General features: G+C 40.4%; 1 protein-coding gene across 2 annotated transcripts; it reads right to left on the reverse strand.

The window, feature by feature from the left end:
* Nucleotides 1–1605: 1605 nt before the first annotated feature.
* On the reverse strand, nucleotides 1606–22175 carry SPTY2D1 (SPT2 chromatin protein domain containing 1). Of its 2 annotated transcripts, XM_035120686.2 has the most exons (6): nucleotides 21956–22175; nucleotides 14127–14241; nucleotides 11752–13227; nucleotides 8437–8599; nucleotides 7559–7636; nucleotides 1606–5101 (listed from the first exon to the last, which is right to left on the reverse strand). In XM_035120686.2, the coding sequence occupies exons 1-6, from the start codon at nucleotides 22013–22015 to the stop codon at nucleotides 5005–5007; spliced, it is 1989 nt and encodes a 662-aa protein (XP_034976577.1). In that variant the 5' UTR covers nucleotides 22016–22175; the 3' UTR covers nucleotides 1606–5004. The 2 variants fall into 2 exon arrangements, with proteins under 2 accessions (XP_034976577.1, XP_060132081.1); XM_060276098.1 differs by lacking the exon at nucleotides 21956–22175 and having other exon boundaries at nucleotides 11752–13247; nucleotides 14127–21662.
* Nucleotides 22176–22280: the final 105 nt, after the last annotated feature.

The following is a 22280-nucleotide window of genomic DNA, read 5'->3' on the forward strand; positions in this document are numbered from 1 at the left end:
AACAGTCCAGATTATTGCATCTACTACACACCATCAAAGATAGTGCTAATTTATATTGGGGAAAATGTTGCAGAGCAGAGTACTTCTGTTCAGCATTCAGCTGCTTCATTCAATCCACACCACCTGACTCTTCATTCCAACATACTCTGCCCTCACTGGGCAAGGCTGTTTGGTTCGTTCCTTTTTTTGTACTTTGGCAAATATTGGTGTAACCTGGAACCCCAATACCCCCCCCCCTACTGTATTGTCTATAGATGGTGCTATTTTGGTACATAATATCAAATACTTGGGAGAACTGGATTCATTATTACGGTCTATGGCAGGCATCCCCAAACTGCGGCCCTCCAGATGTTTTGGCCTACAACTCCCATGATCCCTAGATAACAGGACCAGTGGTCAGGGATGATGGGAATTGTAGTCCAAAACATCTGGAGGGCCGAAGTTTGGGGATGCCTGGTCTATGGTGACTGTGTGAGAAAGCAGGTGTCCATGACAATACCTTTGAGAAGTTTTCTCATTTAATGAAAACGTCATTTCATACTTGAAAATGTCCTTTCAAGTCTTTTTGTTTCTCTTCAATAAAATGTGTCTATCCTGTTATCTTCTTTGGGAACATCCAGCACATCTTTCATGGTCATCCTTTGGGGTGTGAATGTCATCACCCTGGGAAGTATCTAGTTATCTGGAAGTCCAGAGTGTCTTTGCAGATGCTTTTTGTGTTTCCTTTGTTTGCTATTCTTAGTTGGACAAATCGTCAACCTCTGAGAATTTCAGCAGACACTGAATGTCTTAACTGGTTCCTCATCTTATAGCAATGCAGCACTCTCAATACATGCACCTGGCTCTTTAAAATTAGCTCTGTGGCTTGGCTATATTTTTGTCATCACCACTTTGCTTCCTTCTCTCTCTCTCCCCCCCCCCCCCCAAATAAAAAGAAATACAACTCATTTTTGTGCAGAAGGTATCTGGGGTGGCAGGTGGCTTTGGATACCAAAATGAAGCTGCTAAAAGTGTGGATGAAGGGGAAGAGGCCATAGGGTCATGCTGAGGGCTTGCATAATTATTTCAGTTAAATATCTAAGAGTCTTTGGCTCCCTCCTTGATTTACGGAGGCAATTACAGAATACAAAGTACAGTAAAAATATGGCAAGCATGACATGAGGTTTTTGATTTTTGTAGTAATTGGGCTAAAGCCATCAAGATGAAATTCAACATATATGCTGTGTTACAGCTCAACGGACAACTCCTTTTCCAGTTTTTAATTTCCCATTAAGATACAATCTTACACGTTACTGAACTATAGCACAGTATTTGTACTGAACTCAGTCAATATTATTCCCTAACATTAGTGACTATGACAAAGTAGTCAGAAACGGCATCATCCAATTAAAACTTTTAATATTTGATCTGCTATTTAATAACTGCTATTTTGATACTCTGTAATATGATCTAATAAATTCCAGCAGCTTCTGCATGGCTCAGACACTTAATAACAGAGCGAAAGCGCAAACATTAAGGATCAAAGACTATTTTGCAGGGAGTCCTGTGGAAGGAACACCGTGGTATTTTAAAGTCTCCTACAAATTAACGCAAACCAGTGAAAAATTCAATAAAATGTTTTAATGCCTGTAATTTATTATATACATAATTTGCTTTCAGACTGCACTTCAAATGTGCAAAAGCATACACTCTGGACAGCACCAGAAAAAAAAACAATAAGGTTAACAGTTTTTACCTGATTGGTCACATTGTGTTAAACACAATGAGCTTCACAAAAAACAGAACATGGAATCTAGAAGCATCCTCAGTTATATGCTAACACTTGATTGTAGTACTCTGACTCAACAAAATAAATAGAAATCCAACATAGTCATCACAATTAATTTACTAGTCTCTTCAAGACTGTATTTTCTTTCCAGTGTTTTGGTCTCCTGCTATATATGTAGAAATACACTTTGGGGTAATTAAATTTACAGAAAGCCAAAGCCAAATAAAAATTAGTTATGCTGGATAAAAATCAGGGGCTTATAAAAAATAAGATTTTATACATTTCGAAAGAGTTCTCCATTAAAGAATAAATCACAGTTGTTTGCTAGGATTTTCCATGAAACTTGCTGCCCTGGCTTGTCAGATACTGCTGTAAAAAGTGTAAGTACAGCCTTAATAAAATACATATAAGGCAATTGCAAAATTAAGTTTTAATTAAATACAAAGTGCCCTTCAGTTTTACTTAGTAATATCAATAAATACTAACTACTGTAGTTGTGCAATACAAGACCTGGAAGGACTTTATATAAAAAAAAACTATGCTATTTCACATGATCAAGCATCAACAAAGCATCTTTGACAGCAGAATTAACTCTTCATCCTACATTCCTGGAAAGATTAAAGTATGGAGGGGGGGGGGAAAGGCACATCTTCCACTGAACAGAACCAGCAACTTATTCTGCTAATGCAATCTATGACGTCTCTGTAAAAGCCTGACACCTCCAAAAGGAAAATATTCAATTTGTTTCTTTTGCTTCATTGTTGTATATGCCTTGGAAGAAATGAATATTCTAGTTGACTAATGAACCATTAAATAATTGATATTTTTATTTAAGGGGAAGAACCAAGAAAAATGATGGGAAAAAACATTTTCCTGCCACACGCAAATAATGCAAACAGACATGTTAAACAGCTCATCATCTCAAAAGAGAATACAATTATTCTCTAGAATGCATGATCACTCTCATGTTCAGGGCAAGTTTCTGTTTTGGAAGTTCTAAAGTGATAAAGAAATTGGCAGTATTGATTATGTTATCTTCTACAAGACAAGTAACACTGAAATGTTTCAGAATACAGTCTTGAACAGAACTTACAAGACGTGGTTAAAACATGCATGTGAATAATGAAGATTTCTGTTAAGACTTCTGGTGCTACAAATTCTTCAGCTTGCTGAGGACTGTACCTGGGCTGATGATTAAGAGACATCCTCACATTAGAATAATTATAAAATGAACAGCAGCCTGGTCATGTTTCCAACAGTCATTGCCTTGAATGAATTAAAAAGTCAAATGGGTGCATTTGCCAGATTCATGTGTGTATATATTAATCACAGCAAGATGTAACACAGACAAATGGGGGGAAATAGCACTAGTGATAACAGTAACTTTTAAGTTAAGAGTTCCAGTTCAGCTGCATGCTAATTACAGCAACTGCCCAATAGTTTCATTTCAACAGCCACCACCCAACAACAAAAAGGGGTGGCTGAAGGATTTTATAAGCAAAGGTTCTTTTATTTTCTTTACTTTACATTAATTCTCCTGATTAAACTCCACTTCCCATTTTGAAGGCTGAATTCATTCATTTCTGTTACTTATTACAATTTCACCTCCAATGATTCTTTAAACCGTAGCCAATCTCTGCTAGCCAATACCTCTCCACTAGAACACTAATCAGGCTACACTGTCCAACCTTAGTTTTAGCTTTTAGAAGAATATCATATTCTTCATTATTGGCCTGACGATGCAATTTTTAGCAAGCATAAGTTTTATTTATTTATTTGACAGCATACATGGAGACCAGAGTAATAAAATACATGAAACATGACACTGAAATCCCAAAACATAGTTCTTTTAAATGGAAAAAACCTAGAACTTTTTGTAACATACAATTACTGTGTTAAATTTGTAGTAGCTTTAAATTGGTGCGTAACCAAACTTTCAAAAACCAACAAAAACGACCTTTTGACAAACTATAAAGGTCTGTTTCTTGGTGGGGAATCTATTCAGCTGCTTTATTGAACAACTGTTCGGAGTAACTATGAAGATGCCTACAATCAGAGGGGTGTAGATTGAATTGGTGTCTATTCTGGAATAAACTAGTTGGTAATATACACCGACAGGCTTTGGGGTTGTTATACAATATGCACTTAATCTAGAAATGGAGACTGGAAAAAAATGGGGTATATTCTAAAAATATTCCTAAAATGTAGTTAAGCCAAAGTCATAGAAATTATATATCTATATAGAATGTAAGTTTGCATTTCCCAAGATAATTTTATTTTTATTTTTGGCAATGAAATCCCAGACCTACAAGGCAAACTCATCATTTGGTCCCATTTCTTATTGAAATAATTTCTAAATGACATGAAGTAGCTCAATTTTATCTTCTGCACAGCAGGAGAGGAAAACATCAGGCAGTGGACTGACTCTTATCAGCTCAAGGAAGACTTCAAACACATGGGAATAGATACAGGGTTTCCCAAGGCCCCACTTTACTGAATTCAAGAAGCCAGAGAAACAGCCTTTTATTACTAGAACCAGAAAGTTAGCTTTGCAAGGGGGACAGGATGAGATTTCTGTTGGCATGTATGATGCTTTTTTTCTTTTTTCTTCATGTCAGACACTGCTGTCTGTTTATTCCACAACAGCTACTTCGAGGGGATAGGTTCAGTCTATTAGTTTGCGAAGACAATGCTGATAACCTTTCATGATAACATTGCTTTTTCAAATAATCTTCTCCAATACAGGTCAATATTGCTTTCAACATCAAGAACAGCAGCGACAATTTTTTAATCTGTGCTTTATCTGAATGGGAAGAATGACATTTAAGAATCTTGACTCAGGACACAAATAACATTATTCCTTTTTAAAGTAAAATGAAGAATGCAGGCTGTCGTACTGGTGTGAGGGCCCACTTTTTGCAAGCCAGTGCATAGTCAGCCAGTAGTCTGCTGGCATCCTTGAACTAATTTAGGCAGTAGTAACATTCATTTCCACTTTAATTCCGTCTATATTCTCAATTAGTGCATTTATTTTATAAAAAGGAAGCATTGGCAAATATTAAAAATATGAATTTGTGGGTCAAATTAAAGAACCATATTTCTATATTTCCATTTTCTACTCAAGTTTTTACCCTTTCATATGCAAAGTAAAACTAAAGCTGAAATTTGGAACAAGCAGCAGAATGGGGGGAAAGAAATGGAAGAATAACAAGAAAACCATAGCTATGGCAAATTGATTAACGTGTTCTCAGCTTCTTTGCTTGCTTCTTTCGTTTCAATTCCTCTTCTTCACGTCTTAGCTCTTCTAGATCTTCCTGCATTCCAAGCCTCAAGCTGTGGAATAAAGATTTAGTTACACTAAAATCTGAAGATTATTAAACCCAAAATGTAGGACAAAAAATCCCTAGCCAGGTTGAAATCAACATAACCCTTTACCAAATGCACACCACTAGACAGCTTGCGGAAATCTTAGCTAGGTTTAGGATATTCCCTAAAGAAGCCATATTAGAAACTGCCTTATATTTCCTGAGATGCAACAGCACTGGAATATGCTACAATTAGACTGAGAATAGAAAAATAAAAATAAATGGTTCCCATAACATATTGAGACGGCACATGGCTACAAGCCTACAAAATACTAAAAACATGTTACATAAATACTTCCTAGAAATGCTGGCTAATTGTAATTGCTGCTGCTTGACCAAGGAGAAATTGCCTGAACAATAATGATATACCCCAATTAAGAATATAAATATAGTGAGTTAGAGTAGTTGAAATTTGTATTCACATGATGCTTTGAAGATGCTACAAGGATCAATAATACCTCCAGACGATCCTATGTATGACTAGACAGGAAACCAAACTGATCGCATTTATATTCTATTTTTGTACAGTACACTTCTGGAGGCTTAGGCATGTAAGCTTGTTGCAGCAAAACCACAGAACTGGGACCACCAATGTTTTTGGAGCAGTGGTCACTTTACAAATTTCAGGAGAGTCCTGAGGCACTAGTCACAAAATAGTGCACATGGACAGTGTGGTGTAAAACAAAATTAGAGAGAAAACTACCCCCGAAAACATTATGCTCACTGTTTAGGGAAGCTTTTAATGTTTAATAGATTATTGTATTTTAATATTCTGTTGGAAGCTGCCCAAAGTGGTTGGGGAAACCCAGCCACATGGGCAGGGTATAAATAATAATTAATAATAATATTAATAATTACTACTACTATGGGGAGCCAGCTGATTGTGGAGACCACACAACACAAACCTAGGTTACGAGTAGCAAGTATCAATTATACAACAAGCGTAACCGGCTGCTGTAACACAGAATAACTTAAATAACACAACCATAAACGTCATATCACTCATGATTCAATCCAACATCAGTTCAATGTATTCAGTCATATGGATACCCAATATGAACTACAACATATGACTGAATACATTGAACTGATGTTGGATTGAATCACGAATGATATGCCGTTTATTGTGGTGTTATTTAAGTTATTCTGCGTTTTACGTTTTAAATTAGTGTTTGATTACAGCAGCCGGTTACGCTTGTTGTATATTTGATTGTGGAGACCACACAATACACACAGTATTGCTATATAATAACAACAGAGGGCATTCCTCTGTACTAGGATAAATATACAAGGTGGCCACATCACACTCCCCCCACAGAGAAGGTACCTGTACATTTTGCCCCATAACTTTCATTTTAGGAAAGCTAGACACTTGCTTATTTTAAATGAAAACTCAGAGTGGGGGCAGTGGTGTTCCCAGGGGCACAAACAAAAGTCAATTAGTGCCAGGTTGGCAACCCCTGCCACGGACTGTTTTGCAGCAGCTTAAAGACTTGCTTGAATTAAATGTTCCGTTCTTCCAATCATTCTGCCTGTACAAGCATCCCAGCTTGCCAGATGGAACAATACCCCCCATTCTGTTTTAGGGATTCTTCTGATCCTTCCCCAGAGCCAATTTTGAGAGGCCTGTGAGGAGAGGCAGGGGAAAGCACTGTTGCACAAGCAGAGGTCCTTGTGCAGGGCTTCTTCTGACAGAGCGGGTTAGATGAAAAATGTATTAAGTATAGCAATGAAATACAGGGTGAGTCCTTTAAAAGAAGCCCCGTGGATACAGAGTACACATGTTCCACAGGACCTCTTTTAAAAGACTCATCCTGTACAAGAATTACAGTCTTAGCTTCAATATATGCTAAATAAGCACGCTAAAAATTCACCATAGCAGTAATTGGTCCATATAATCGTCTTAGCTTTGCTGAGTAGAATGACATTTGTAATGTAACCATTGTCGCCATTTGGGCCCAATATTTAAAATTGTTTTCAGGAGATCACTGACTTTCTGAGGAAGCTACAGTCTTTGATAGTCTTCCCAGGGTGTATCATTCAAGCAGGCTCTAAAGATGGGTAAGAATCCATCAGAAATAATATCCCACTTGATCTCTCCACCAAGTTAGTCACATTGTCCTCACTTATTTCAAATTTATGGAGGTTTCAGGTTGACAGCACTGTGATGAAAACGTGCAGATCTCCACAGTATGCCAATATATTCATGGCTGAAAATATCAATATATTCATGGCTGAATATATCATTTCCACAGCTTCTCTCCCCAAAAGCCTCCCCTTCACTTGAGGTCACTTCACAGAGACTTCAACCATTTTGCTCACATTGTTTCCCTGGCTCACAATGATTCCAAACTCATCATTATTCCTTTTTCATGAATGACCAAAATATGGGAGAGTGAAGTGGATAGATTCAACTTCTGCTTACCTCTTGGCTTCCTCCTTCTGCTGCTCCTTCCAGCTGCTTTCCATGTAACGTAAGGCATAATCACTTTCGTCTTTATATCTGAGAGTAATGAGCAAAAGGAAATGCAATATGCTCACTTTTGCTATAATGCATGTGTTTCGGAAACAGAATTGTATATGCATTTAAATAAAACAGAAATATGTTTCAAGTAACCTTATAATTATACGGCTGGACCAAGTCAGTTCCTTTCAGTGCCAGGGTGGGGACCTTTAGTCTCAGTAATCATATGCTTTGGCAAATATTACTACTACTTTATTATTTATACGCCACCCATCTGGCTGGGTTTCCCCAGCCACTCTGTGCGGCTTCCAAAAGAAAAATAAAATACAATAATCTATTAAACATTAAAAAGTCTCCCTAAACAGGGCTGCCTTCAGATGTCTTCTAAAAATCTGGTAGTTGTTTTCCCCTTTGACATCTGATGGGAGGGCGTTCCACAGGGTGGGTGCCACTACAGAGAAGGCCCTCTGCCTGGTTCCCTGTAAGTTAGCTTCTCGGAATGATGGGGTTGGAGACGCTCCTTCAGGTATACTGGACCGAGGCCGTTTAGGGCTTTAAAGTAAATGAATAGGCTGCATATAGTAGTACATCAGCCCTTTTCTTGCATTTTTTGAGTACATGCACATTCATATTTTTTATCCTTGATTATAGTTGACAGAAACCATTGAGAACTTTTGCTCAAACTATGTTTTCTTAAGCAGCTCCTGATTAATTTCAAAAGTACTCAAGCAGACTAAATTATGAAACTGTATCGGGGAATACTTTATTTATGCACCTTACATAAATGTTATAGAGATTGTCATAACTACACAATGGAAATGCAAAATTATTTTTCTTACCTAGCCCGATCATAGCCAAATATCTCTTTAATATGTCTAGAGATTTCTTCCTGGGACTCTCCTTCATCATCTATGAAGTCCTCCATTTCAGAATCGTATTCATCTTCATCGTCTTCATATTGCCTTTTACTAGTAATAGGTGGAAGAGATGGTCTTGGAAAACCTAAGGGGTGAAATTCAGACATGTAATACATACTTCCAAACCTGCTGCAACGTTTATTTTTGTGTTGCATTGGTTTTTCACTAATACAGAAACTGCATGAGGCTTTACATGGGTTACATTCTGGGCAGCTATTGCTGTAAAGCAGGGGCAGATTAACTTTTGGCCCTCCAAATGTTTCTGATTGCTGGTCATGGCTGATGGGGGTTGATGTGAGTTCATCATCATCTGAAGGCACACAAGTTAGTCATCCCCTCTACCAAGCATTTAAATACTAACAAATTTAGTTGGATCACTGTAAATGGCTTGGCAAAAAGAAATGTTCTTTTCAAATGCAGGGGTGTATTGCATCAACACAACAAATCTACTCTTGGAATACAAATCTGAAATCCTCATTATAGGAATACTAAATGGTGTGTGTTTACAAGGCCTTTTGCTTCAAGCATTATTAGGTAGCTTATTATGCACCAGACAGATTATGTACCAGACACAAGGACCAACCTAAAGGCTCAACTGGTCCAACATCCTGTTCTCACAGTGACCAACTAGATGCTTATAGAAAGTTTGCAAGCAGGACCTGAGTGCAAAAGAACTCTCCTCACTTGTGATTCTCAGCAACTGGGATTCAGACTTCCAACAATGGCAGTAGAACATCATTGCGAGTCCTATCCTCAGTGCTTCCAATTCACTTTTCAACATATCTAAGATGGTGTCCATCACATCTTATAGAAATGAATTTCATAGTCTAACTATGTACTGTATGCAGTAGGTCTCTTTTATCTGTCCTGAATATTCCAACATTCAGGTTACAGTGGTACCTCGGTTTAAGTACACAATTGGTTCCGGAAGTCTGTACTGAACCTGAAGCGAACTTTCCCATTGAAAGTAATGGAAAGTGGATTAATCTGCTCCAGACGGGTCCCGCAGAGTACTTAAACTAAAAGTACTCAAACTGAAGCGTACTTAAACCGAGGTATGACTGTAGTTGAATTACCCTGGGTTCCAATATTATTATTTTTTTGGGGGGGGGGAATAATTCCCATGCAGTATCTCTACACTAGAACACAAAATCTGCACTTAATTCCATCTGCTTGACATGATAGGCCCAGATTTGGAAAAGTAAGGCAAGGCGAAGGATGATTTGTGCTTTGCAGCAAAGCATTATCTGTGTACATCTACAGCAGGGGTCCCCAGACTTACCGCGCGGCGGGCCGGTGGGCGGGGGAGTGCGCGCCCGTGCGCATGCGCACACGCACACGGGCGGGGAAAAAATCGCCGGAAATCGCTTGTGTGCATGCGTGTGGGCCTCCCCCGACCCGGAAGTGCATCGGAAATGACCTCTTCCGGGTCGGGAGAGGCCCATACGCATGCGCACAAAGGATTTTCGGCGATTTTTTGCTGATTTTGTAAGAGTGGGCGGCGGCAGCGGGCGGCGGGGGTCGTCGCGGGCCGGATTGGGAGGCTGATTGGGCCGCATCCGGCCCGGGGGCCGTAGTTTGGGGACCCTGATCTACAGCATTCCAGCACCGTCTCCCTCTCCAAAATGGTTGACATCGCTTCTTCATACAGTATAAGCAGTGGAGTTGCAGCAAGCTAATCAAGAATAAGAGAACCTTTGTTATGGGAGAGTAAGGGCTACTGACTGCTGCAAAGATTAAGCTGAAATCCCATCTGCCTAGGCAAAGGATTGCTCCAAGAAAAATAAAGCTCAACTCTGCCCTACCCCAACTGGAGTGATTCCTATGCTCCAGATCAGGCACCCCCAAACTGCGGCCCTCCAGATGTTTTGGCCCACAACTTCCATGATCCCTAGCTAACAGGACCAGTGGTCAGGGATGATGGGAACTGTAGTCCAAAACATCTGGAGGGCTGAAGTCTGGGGATGCCTGCTCCAGATCAACAGAACTTCTTACCCTTAAATCAATCATGGGAATAATATCAACCACAATATTGTGGCAAGGGTGCCTAGGGAAGGCACCTGATAATTTATTAATCTGCTTCATTATGAATATAGTGGCTTATTGTATCATTATGTCTAACATAAATGTATGCCAAAGTACCTCTCAGAAATCAGTCTTTGTATTTGCCATTTTGCCTTTTACAAAAAATCCTATATTCTCTGTGCTACTGCCGCTGAGATGCTGTCTCCTTGACAGCCCAGCATTTCGTGTGTTTGCAATGATCAGTCTGCTGTATGGAATGTCTTGGCGTTCTGTCACAAGATAGGCTAGGCTGACCATATACACCGTGTTCTAGTTGGTGGAATGCCTGGAAATTGATAAGAGGAACTTGGAAAGAAGCAAGCAAGCTATAGGAAATGCAAGGAAGTCCGTGCCAATTTGTCTCTTGCTGTTTTGCCTGAAATGCTTTGCAGATCCTAATGTGCTTTATTGAGAAAGTATTGAAAGCTGTATTGATAATCATTGTGTTCTATTGATACTCGGTGCATTGATAGGGTGTTCTCTATGTATTATATTGCTTTCTAATGTTTGCCAATACCTGGCTGTATCTGTATTTCACTGATGGGCTGGAAAGCACCTAGGCATTGCCTGTAACAGCTGGATGCTGGTCGTGAGCTGGACACAGGATATTGCCTTGGACGCTTGCCCTGAAGAGGATACAGGGTGCAGGACAAAGGGATTTCTTGGCTCCTAAGTAGGTCACCGTAACCCAGGATGTTCCTAATATGGTTTGGGATTAGCTCTTCCAAGAAGGAGAAGTAAATCATATAGGTGTATATCTCTGTTACAGCCTTTCCTGCTCACACTGAATTTGTATGAACTTGTAGAAGCCAGAAATCACATAAATGTACCCGACGTTAAGAAGATCATAAAATTTACCCAAAGTTTCCTACACTCTACCATAAGTATGTTTGTGAAGAGCAATCAAATCTGCGAAGCAGTTTGAAAAACAGTCAATGTTTTTCACTTTGCTTTTTTTGTTTTGTTTACAAAGTTCATGGTAGAATGAGATCCTATACAAACTCTCGGAGTACTGTGCTACCGCTGAACTCAATGGAACTCACATTCAAGTAACATGCACTGGATTAGAAGATACGCAGCTCCAAGTCCAAACAGCTATAGTGAGACAACAAATGTATGAATGAAACAAAGAGTACATATCAAACTATTCATAAACTCAAACTTTAAAGATACCTTGTGGGGGGATCCTGGGTCTCTGCTGTGGAAATGGCCTCATTCCATTCATTTGTCCGCTACCTTGTCGTGGTACCAGATTTTTAGAAGAGATCGTTTCTGATACAACCGTACACTTTGGTTTCAGAGTTCCAACTGAAGTGGTGCTTGGCCGGCCTGGTCCTAATCCTGAGTTACTACCTCTTGCCGGTCCTGCATTTAGACTATTTGGCTGCCCAGGTCCTATGCTTTGACTACTTCCAGAACGCACTGGTCCTGAACTGTTGCCTGGTCTGCTAGACGCCACACCTAAGTTACTGCCTGGCCGTACAAGTCCCGCACTTGAGCTGCTGCTTCGTTGCCCTGATCCAGAGCTGCTACCTAATCTTCCAGGTCCCATGCCTGAACTATTGCCCTGTGGTCCACGTCCAACAATCAAACTGCTGCTTGGCCGACCTGGACCTGTACTCAAGCTGCTCTTTGCTCGTGGAAGAGGTCCTCCTGTGGCTGAATTGCGGCTTGCTTGCTTGGAGCTGACATTTTGAACACCTTCATGTTGGGAAGGAGTCACACCAGATGGTTTTGTTTGGCTAGTAGTTTTTTTCAGACCAGTTTCTTTAGTAGATGGGTGCCTGAGAATTCCATTTACAGCCGCTTTTGAAGTTGGGGTATGCGAGTTAGGTCCAGATTTCCCACCCCCATTAGATGCTGATTTAATTTGACTGCTGTTCGATGGGCTTTTCAAAGGGACCTTATGTGCAGGTTTTGCTTTCTCAGAAGGGTTGGGTTTGGAGGCAGATGACAACTTCAAATGCTTTTCATTTAAAGCTGGTCCCTTGGATTTCTTGTCAGTACCACTTTGAGAGGAAAGGCTTCCTTTCGACAAGGAATGTTTGTCCGCTGAATGCTTACTGGGTTTAGCATTTACGAGCTCCTTCTGTGAAAATTCCTTCTTGGAAGAATTTGACATAGTGACCTGTTTTATTTCTTTCCCAACTTTTTTCTCTTTTAGTATAACCCCCTTTTTGTGTTTCCGCTCTAAGTATTCTCGCTCTCTCAGTTCTTCCGCTGTCATGGGTCTTTCCTCTGTCTTTTTCAGAGGAACTTTTATTTCAACTGGTTCATACTGTTTCTTTTCAGCCAGCTTTAAAAGATCCCTAAAGTTCAATGTTGGAGGTGCACTTTTGGGAGGCGCCTTTGGCTTCACTGGTGCTTTGGATGGCTTTTCTTCATATTCTTCCGATTCATGCTCCGATTCTGTCTGATCATATTCAAATTGCTCCATTTCATCACCTGTCATGCATTCACCTCCTCCTGTGTTCCCTTCAGAACTGTTTTCACGCCCTTGCCTCTTTTTAGGCTTCTCTTCAACAGGAACGCCATTATAGCCACGGAAATTGTCCTTCGTCCGTGAAGCCATAGCTCTTGCTTTTCGGTCATGTTTCAGTTCTACACGTTTAGCGAGAAGTTCTTCTTTTCTTCTTTTTTCTTCTATGACTGTAAAAGAAGGAAAGTTCCTATGTAAAAAAAAATTTGCGCTTGAAAAATCTTGGGATAGCTTGAAAAACTGCAATGGCTAGCCTGCATTGTAAAGGTCATGCTCAGAGTTTACATTCTGACTACAAGCTATCTAAGCAATCAAATAGCAGACATAGAACATAAAAGCTACCCTTGGGAATAACACAGCAGAATTTTAATTAAGAGCTCCACTTTAAACACAAGGGCTGACTGAGATCTAAAGAACTGCACAATTAATTCAGCACACCCGGGAGGCTGTGGGTTTGAGTTTCTCAGGCAGCAGCTCCCCATTGAACATGGGTAACAGCTTGCAAAACTGAGGAGGACTTTCAAAGAGCAGTTCTGTGCTATGGCCTGGAGGTCTGGAATAGATGGACAAAAACAGTAGCTTCTGGATTTTTTCCCAAAAGGCCTGTTAAAATAAAACTTTCTTTGAAAGAGCAGGGTATCAAAACTATGCACCAATCTCTGTGATGCTGTAGTTTCTAGCTACTGTACAAACTGTGCTGTTCCAAACAACCCAGCAGCGTTGATGGAATTCCTGCTTGCCTGATGGAATTATCTCCCCCTCTCCCTGCTCGCTGCATGCTGTACTACCCCAGAGCCATTGATGGGGGAGGTGGGAAGCCTCGTTGTGCTAGCAGAAGTCCTTGCATGGGCTTCAGTAATCTGAATCCAGTTCTAAATGCAGAACAGAGGGGAGGAAATGAACCAGCTTTTTAAGTTTTGCCACTGCTTTCACAGGATTCTAGAAGCCAATACACATCCAAAAATGAGGGAACTATGGCAACAATATTCAAAAAGGAAACAGAAGACGGTTATCACCAAAAATAAATGACAGTGGCTCTTGGGAGGAGAAAGATAATTTTAAAACATACCTTTTCTCTTTTGTTCCTCTTCTTGCCGCTTGAGGAAAGCTCTCACAGCTGCTGACTGAACACCTTTCACTTTTGGATCTTTCTTGGGAGGGCCTACTGCCAAACTGTATCTTTTCTAAAAAGAGACAAAATGTCAGAACCACACGCCAATCTCTGGGGCTCTAGGTTTCTAGCTACTGTACACAACAGGTTGGGGGCTTTGGGCAATTTAACAATAAAAGCCTTTTCAGCAATTGATTTCAGTGGTGTTTAAGGTGCTTAGCACTGGCCACAATCACATGCCACAATACGTCATAAACCATCTTATCACAACTTTTTGAATGACATCATCTCAGACCACTAGCTATGTTGGTTGAAGCTAATGGAAACTGCAGTACAACATCAGAAGGGCATAGGTATAACACAACACAGGCTATATATTATTCAAAAATCTATCTCAGTGCTTGTGCAAGTACAGTGGTACCTCGGGTTAAGAACTTAATTCATTCCAGAGGTCCGTTCTTAACCTGAATCTGTTCTTAACCTGAGGTACCACTTTAGCTAATGGGGCCTCTCGCTGCCGCCGCACGATTTCTGTTCTCATCCTGAAGCAAAGTTCTTAACCCGAGGTACTATTTCTGGGTTAGTGGAGTCTGTAACCTGAAGCGTCTGTAACCCAAGGTACCACTGTAGAGTTTTTGTACTTAATTTGCAATTTATTTTGGGGGGGTTTAAACATGGTCATATTTAACTGTAATTATTTCTTTAGCTGTATGAGGGGAAAAAAAGCTGTTTTATGTTTATTTATAAACACACACACACACACACACACACACACACACACACACACACATATATATATAATAAACATATATATATGTTTATAATTAGCAATTTAGAATATATTGATATTCCTTCTCAATGAAATAAGGAACACTAAAACAAATACTTTAATACAAGACTTTATACAACACGTAGCTTGTATGAGGTATAAATGTCTACTGCAGCTACAAGTTCTCTCCTTCAACAACTCAGTGAACAAGCTGGACAGGCAGTAACATTCCATTCTCATTATTTGATAAAAGTACCAGCTTTATACAAAGATTTGTCCGCAGTGACGAAAAGCACAGGTCAAACTCTCCTGGTGTGCTTTTCAAAACACTGATTATCCTCTTCCAAGCACCTCCAGATGGCAACTGTAGGGTTGAAAGCTGTAGCAATATGCAAGCTGCAGATGGCTGTTGTTACACAGCATCTAAGCAATAATTATAAATTGAAAACCACAAAGGCATTTAAAAGTTCATTTTGTAAAGCTTTATTACACCCTCCATGCCTTGAAATATTGGTAAAAATGATTCAAAACTATGTTAGCTTCAAAATTAGCATTATCCCCTCTTTAAAAGAGAGCAGGTGTCTTTTAAAACACTGCCCTCTCCAAACTAAGAGTGAAACCACCACCTGGCTTTTCTTTAAGTTACTCTGACAGAAGTAGGCAGTTGTCATAAGTACAATGAAGAAATCCCACAACCCTGACTGAGCCAGATATTGAAATATGAGTTGCTGTGAAGCTAAAACAAAAACAAAAACAAAACCTTCCAGAATGCAATAGCCCTTTATCTGAAGATCTCAATGCTATTTCTGAATCTAAAGCTTAAGAAGAGGACAAAATCATGTAGAAATTCTAAATGTTATAATTCAAACTTTGAAAATACTTTCTCTTTTTATCTTATACAGTACTATCACATTGCCTTTGGCCAGATTCACTCCCTACGCTACACATAACCTATGTGTTACTGTTGAACAATAAAAAGGACTACAGTACTTTTTAAATCAAGTTAATAGATATTTACATACTTGGGTGAGATCTTGAGTTATAGCAACAACTGAGCTATCAGTGGAAGCATTACTAAGCCCCACTAGTCACTTCGTTTTGAAAACAGCTAATTATTGCTTAGCATAGTTTTCCCTAAGGGAGATGAACTAACAGCTCTATAATTTTAGCGAGACATGATGCAATACATTATTGTTTCTATTTCTCATATAAATGATCATGAACGTGCTTATTCACTATCTAGCAAAGATTTTGTTGTCATTTAGTCGTGTCCGACTCTTCGTGACCCCATGGACCAGAGCACGCCAGACACTCCTGTCTTCAAAAGATTAGTTTCAGTCTAAAATCCTTCTTAGCAGTAACATTTAAGTAACTGCTTACTTATTAATAATGGTTTTAAAAGTGCCTCAAATCTGAAATGATGGTACCTTCAGGAAAATTTAATACATACATTTTAATAGTCCAATCCTAGTCATGTTTACTCAGATGTAAAATAAGTTAAGACTTTCAAAGTTAATGGGCTGGATACAATGCTTCTCTTCCAATGGAAGATAATTTGAACAGAAAGATTATTTCTGCTGGAGGAACAGACTTCCTGTCAGAGGAAAGGAACATCTGAAAGCCACTCAATGTTGCCTAGGACTGCAACCACAGGAAAGCAAATGTTAACCAACTCTGCTAGCTTACAGGAAGAGATGAACATCCCAAAGTCAACAATAAAGATAACATTGTAGTAAATGCTCAAGATTTTATTGCCGGTAATCATTTCTGAGCTTTCATTCAGCACGAGCTCTTTAAGAGAAATACCCTTTCAGGAATTATATTTCTAAAACAGACGTGGCGAACCTGTGGCCCTCCAGATAGTCATGGAATACAATTCCTACCATCTCTAACCCTGGCCATGTTGGCTGGGTCAGATAGGAGGATGAGTCCAGTAACACCTGGAAAGCCACAGGTGCCCCACCCATTCTGAATTGTGATTCCTTTTCATGTATTAAATCACTTTTCCCATGAAGAGATCACGATCAACACACACTGGCAATATGCATTTAATAAAACATGAACTTTACTGATAGCTTCTTCAAACTATATAATATGTTCTCTTGAAAGAAAAAGCTCCATTTATTTACTTGTCCTATTTGGAATCTATAGTTTCTTGCTTTCTTTAAATCCCTTTTAGTAGCTTAGACTCCATTTTCCTGATATATTGTAGCCTAGCAAAAACTGCATGAACTTTTACTAACCCTTCTCATTAGGAAAAAAAACTCATTTGCTTTTAGGTAGGAACAAGCAGCAGGCAGTGACCTGACACTGAAAGAATTCAAGGTGGTCAATTGTCACAGCAATGCTGAAGGGAGACTGGCTAAGCAGAACGATTGCAATTAATATTATATCAATATATAGGAATGGATGTATTAATCACAAAATAAATGAAAGCAGATGTTGGTGGACAGCTAATAAATAAGGTAATTAATATAGATGGACATTGATGAATATTATTATAATGAGAAGGTTGGGGAGGGCTCAAAGTAGCTAAGAGATTTCTCACTGGTTTAGACAACAGTGGGATGTAACTATTATAGAAAGTTTTATTGCAACCACATTATTGGCTAATAGTAATCAAACGTGTAGCACAGTAGTATATAAGTATGCTTTCTGTATCAAGCTGCAGTCATTCCTTGATTTTTAAGGGACTGTCCCCATGTCCGTTTATACCAATTAAAGGCCTAGCTTCACCTGAAGCCTATTTTTCATAGAATTGTAGAGTTGGAAGGGACCACGAGGGTCATCTATTTCTTTGTTTTGTGTCAGGGTTCCCAAGAAGAACACCAATTTCTCTCTTTCTCTCACACCCAACCCTTCACACTTGCAGCTGTAAATGTTGAAATCTATATTGTATTCAGGAGCACTTACGAGACTCAAATTTCTATTTAATCTATTTTACATTGAAGAATGGTCCAAACTTTCAGGTTACTAAAACAGAAGAAGGCACTGCTGAAAACTATTGAACTATTCATAGAAATGGGATAAGGTTTATGTGAAGAGAGACTTGAAAGCATCTGTGACAGGGTTGTCAAACCTGTGACTCTCCAAACAAAGGGGCTCCCCACTCCCATTGGCCCCAGTCAGCATGGCTAATGATGGGAGTTGTAGCCCAGCAAGACCTGAAAGGCCACAGGTTATCCACCTCTGATCTAGGAGAGCAGTCTCCAACTAGGGGAAAAAATTCTAGATTCAGGTAGGTCCCGACACAGTTGGGGGGGGGATTGTCCAGTAGCACCTTATAGACCAACTAAGTTTGTTCTGATATAAGCTTTTGTGTGCATGCACACTTCTTCAGATACACACTTGATGGACTTCCATTTCATGCAGCTCAATGTGGTGCCTTCCATGATTCTAGATTCAGGTAGGTAGCCATGTTGGTCTGACGGTGGGCGGGGAATGTTATGGCTAAAAAAACATCATCACCTTATACAACCTACTATGAAAACTGAAGGTCAGGTATAAAAATCGGAATGGTTTTTTTCTGGGTTGTATGGAGCAGTTAAAAGAAACATTTTTTTTACATGTGTAGTAGACATGCATGGTGAACAGCTATTTGGTGCAACTTTGCTAAGAGTGCCCAGGATATATTTGCTGCCCAGCCTTTTTTCTGTATCCAATTTTTGTCTAAGACTGCAATCCTATGAGCACTTACTTGACAGAAGGTCCCACTGATTTAAGTGGAATTTATTTCAAAGTAAGCATGCATTGATTTGCCTGTAAGGCATTTAAAATAGAATTGCTAGTACATCATCTTTCCTACGTCAGCTGTGCAAAGATTATAGCTGCACACTATTTGAGGAAACTACAGCAACCCAGCACTGGTAAAGGTTTGGGGCATTAAAGCAAATATTTCAACTGACTCTGTTAATGAGATACAAAGAGAAGAACATTTTCTCATTAGACTGAGACTTGCATGTTTTTCTGGAGAAATAAAATCAAGACATGGACTAAATAAAGACCTGCAATAGGCATTTAAATCATCATGCCGTCTACTCATAGAAAATATACCTTGGTCTTGATCCATCCCCTGAGGATGTGGCATCACAAAAAGTCTCCAAAGGTTATAACAAAGCCCTGTTCCCTCCCTCCTCTACAGCATAGAATGGGGCTGTCACCATGCCAGTCCATCTCTAGCCAGTCCTCTCTGTCCCATTCCACTTGACCAAGGAAGAGTGATGAAGGGACAATGGTCTGCTCCATCTAACTCCATCGAGAGAATAGAGCTCTGTTATGCTCTAGTCTAGGGCAGGCTCCCTCAAACAGAAGGCTGGGTGCATACCAGTGGGTCTTGGGCCACTCTGAGGTTGGCCTCAGTGCCACAGCCTGTCCAGTGCCTCCTCAATTACCTGCCCAGTCTCCTAACCATGTGATAGACTTTTGATTGGACCAATGGCTGTATCAGTAACTTCTTGCACTCTGGAGTCCAGCAAACAAGTTGAGCGAGACAGAGAGAGAGAAGCAAAGCAATCCCTCAGCAAAGGACCAGAGTAAGTGTTAATGGAAATTAGATTTATGGTAATAAATAAATGAACCAATAATAAATAAACTAGGAAAAGAAAGGAAGAGGATAAGAGAAGCTGATATAAAAGGTGTAAATATAAAAGGATCAGAAAACTGGGATAAAAATATTGGGAGTTTGGTATGGAGGGAATTAAGTTGAGTATGAAAAAGAATTAGGGGAAAATACAGCAGATGGGTAAAAAAACTTTGAGAGGCATTGGTGGGGGGTGGGAAAGGGAAAATATAAATGAAAAGGCCTTCTCTACTTACAGCCTCTGGATAAGCACAATTTGCCTAAAATGGGGAGGCTGAGCAAATGTATGTACTTTGCTTGAGGAAAGCTGAACTATGGAACTCCCTGCCACAAGGAAAATACTGTGGCAAATAATTTAACGCTTTCCAAAGGTGGATCAGATATCAGTAGAAAGTGATGTCAGTAACCGACAGCTGATTGTGTCAAACTCTGCCACTGTGTGACTGGCTCTACATCTGAACCACCATATTATGACTGGTGGATCTCAGTGTAATTTGAAGCCATCTCCAGAGGGCCCTGAGGATAAAAAGCCTGAGAACCTCTGACAAATAGGAAATCCTTCATCCACACTATGGTCCATGGTGCACTGGACCAAGCTTAGGCTATTCTATTTAATGCTGCATTGGATTAATTATATGGGTAGGGGGAGAAAAAAAGAGAAAATTAAAGGCACTGTCTCTTACCAACAGCTTCCCAAAGATCATCATGACCCAGTATTTGAGAAAATATTTGATACCAAATTTTAAGATACTAAAAAAGGTGGCATAACTCTCAGGATATCCTTCCCAACATGCTTCTTCAGGAACAGGAAGAAAGAAAATGTCAATACTGTAAGCTCCTTTGTAACCCAGTAGCTACCTATCCTTAACTAATGCTACATAATACAGTGGACACTCGGGTTGCGAATGTAATCCGTGCAGGAGGCACATTCGCAACCCGCAGTGCCGCATCTGCGCGGGTCACAATTTGGCGCTGTTGTGCAAAGTGTGACTTAGTGCTTCTGTGCATGTATGTACGCCGAAACCTGGAAGTAACCTGTTCCGGTAATTTTGGGTTCGGCACAGTGCGCAACCCGAAAACGTGCAACCTGAAGCGTCTATAACCTGAGGTATGACTGTACTAATATTATGTTGCCAGTTTTGGTAACACCTGAAGCTTTTTTTATATATAAACTTTGCTTTATCAAATATCTTACACCTTTTACCAGATGAACATGCAATGATCACCATGATCCTAAAAACTTTCTTTTAGTACTTCCTTGCTAACTGTAATTCTCATACAGCCATTCAATGATACAACAAATCTATATATCCATTTGTATTCCGATTCTTTAAAATATAGTCACACATCCATAAGCCAAATTCAGATAAGTCAGATAAATATAAAACTCACAACTTGATCATACCTGCTGTCTGCAACATTTGAGTTTCACAAATAGTACAGTTGCTATTTTTTAACAAGCATCCGCCTAAAGTCTAAGTAGGCATGCTTAGGCTGGCTTTTGCTGTTGTTACACCCAGAAAATCCTGCTGCACATCTTCAAAGCCCGGAGAAGCTCTCTTAGAAAGTATAATCCAGATAAATCTCTTTAAGAATTCAAGTTGGTATAAAGAGGTGTGGGATATAGCCATTCACGATAAATTAACATGTACCATTAAGGAAGATGGGAAATATGCAGGAGAAATGATTTTGAGGAAAAATGGAGGATGTTTGTAGAATTTGTACTGTTAAAATAGAAAGGGGTCAAGCCATTGCAAGAGGTGTTGAAATTTGGGGAGGTTGGATAGCTACAATGGAATGGTCTCCGTGGTGGGATGCACGTTTTTTATTCTTTATTTAGGATTATTACTTTGTACAACCTCAATGCAAACATTAGCCCTACGTTTTTAGGTCAAGCTTCAGATCAAGTGGGAAACGATTTTAAGGTTAGCAACCTAGCATAGATAGAGGTAACTGCAAATCAACTTGTTGGTCTCGTTTTCTAAAGTTTTAAAGTTGTTATTTGCGATTAAAAAAAGGAAAGGGTAGGGATTTGAAGCCAAGTGTTCGCTATCCGGAAAAAAGCAGCAGCAGTAGCTTTGGAACAAAGGCATCTTTCTGTGACTCCAGCGAGAAAAGCATTTGAGTACATCTCTCCTACTCCCCCCCCCCCCGAAGCACCTCGCCGAACAGGCTCCTCTCGCTGGGCGCCGGCAGCTGAGCGAGCAACAGATTAGCGACACAAAAGCAGAGCGAGAGAGACAGAAAGAAGAGCCCAAGAAGAAAGTCCGCTTGGAGGAGAGCGGAGGGGGCGAGCGCGTGTGCTGGGGAAGAGGAAGAGGGACCCAGAATGGAAGCAACGGGCCGCAGCCGGTTCCGCGAGAAGCTGTCGGCGTCGCCTCCCCCCCCCCCGGCAACCGTCCTTTCGCCTCCCTCCCTCGCGCTCCCGCCAGCTCTCACCGGCACTGCGCTCAGCCCCTGCTGCTCCGATGCCACCATAAGGATATCGCGGAACTCCATCCTGGGCTCCGTGGCCCTTTCGCCCCCCGGAGAGGGGCGCCGCCGCTCCGCCTCGCTGCTCCTGCTGCTGCCCCTCGAGAGGACCTTCTCCCTCCCTCCTTCCCTCGCCCAGCTGACGGAAAAAGTTCCTCACGGACGCCTCCCTCCCCCTCCTTCCCTGCCTCCCTCCTTCCTTCCTCACTTCCGGCTCCGAAGCTCCTCTTTCCACCCCTTATATCACCTCGTAATTGTCAACCGGGTGTTTTTTTGTGTGTGTGTAAATGAG

The sequence above is a fragment of the Zootoca vivipara genome, chromosome 1 (assembly GCF_963506605.1).
Source record: "Zootoca vivipara chromosome 1, rZooViv1.1, whole genome shotgun sequence".
NCBI classification, from domain to species: domain Eukaryota; kingdom Metazoa; phylum Chordata; class Lepidosauria; order Squamata; family Lacertidae; genus Zootoca; species Zootoca vivipara.

What these genes read in the sequence shown, in the direction of transcription:
- SPTY2D1 (XM_035120686.2), bottom strand. Translation starts at nt 22,015, where the DNA reads ATGGAGTTCCGCGATATCCTTATGGTGGCATCGGAGCAGCAGGGGCTG. An exon ending in AGGGGCTGAGCGCAGTGCCG is followed by an intron (nt 14,242 to 21,955) that starts GTGAGAGCTGGC and finishes GTCTCTTTTTAG; the next exon opens with AAAAGATACAGTTTGGCAGT. An exon ending in TTTGGCTATGATCGGGCTAG is followed by an intron (nt 7,637 to 8,436) that starts GTAAGAAAAATA and finishes CATTACTCTCAG; the next exon opens with ATATAAAGACGAAAGTGATT.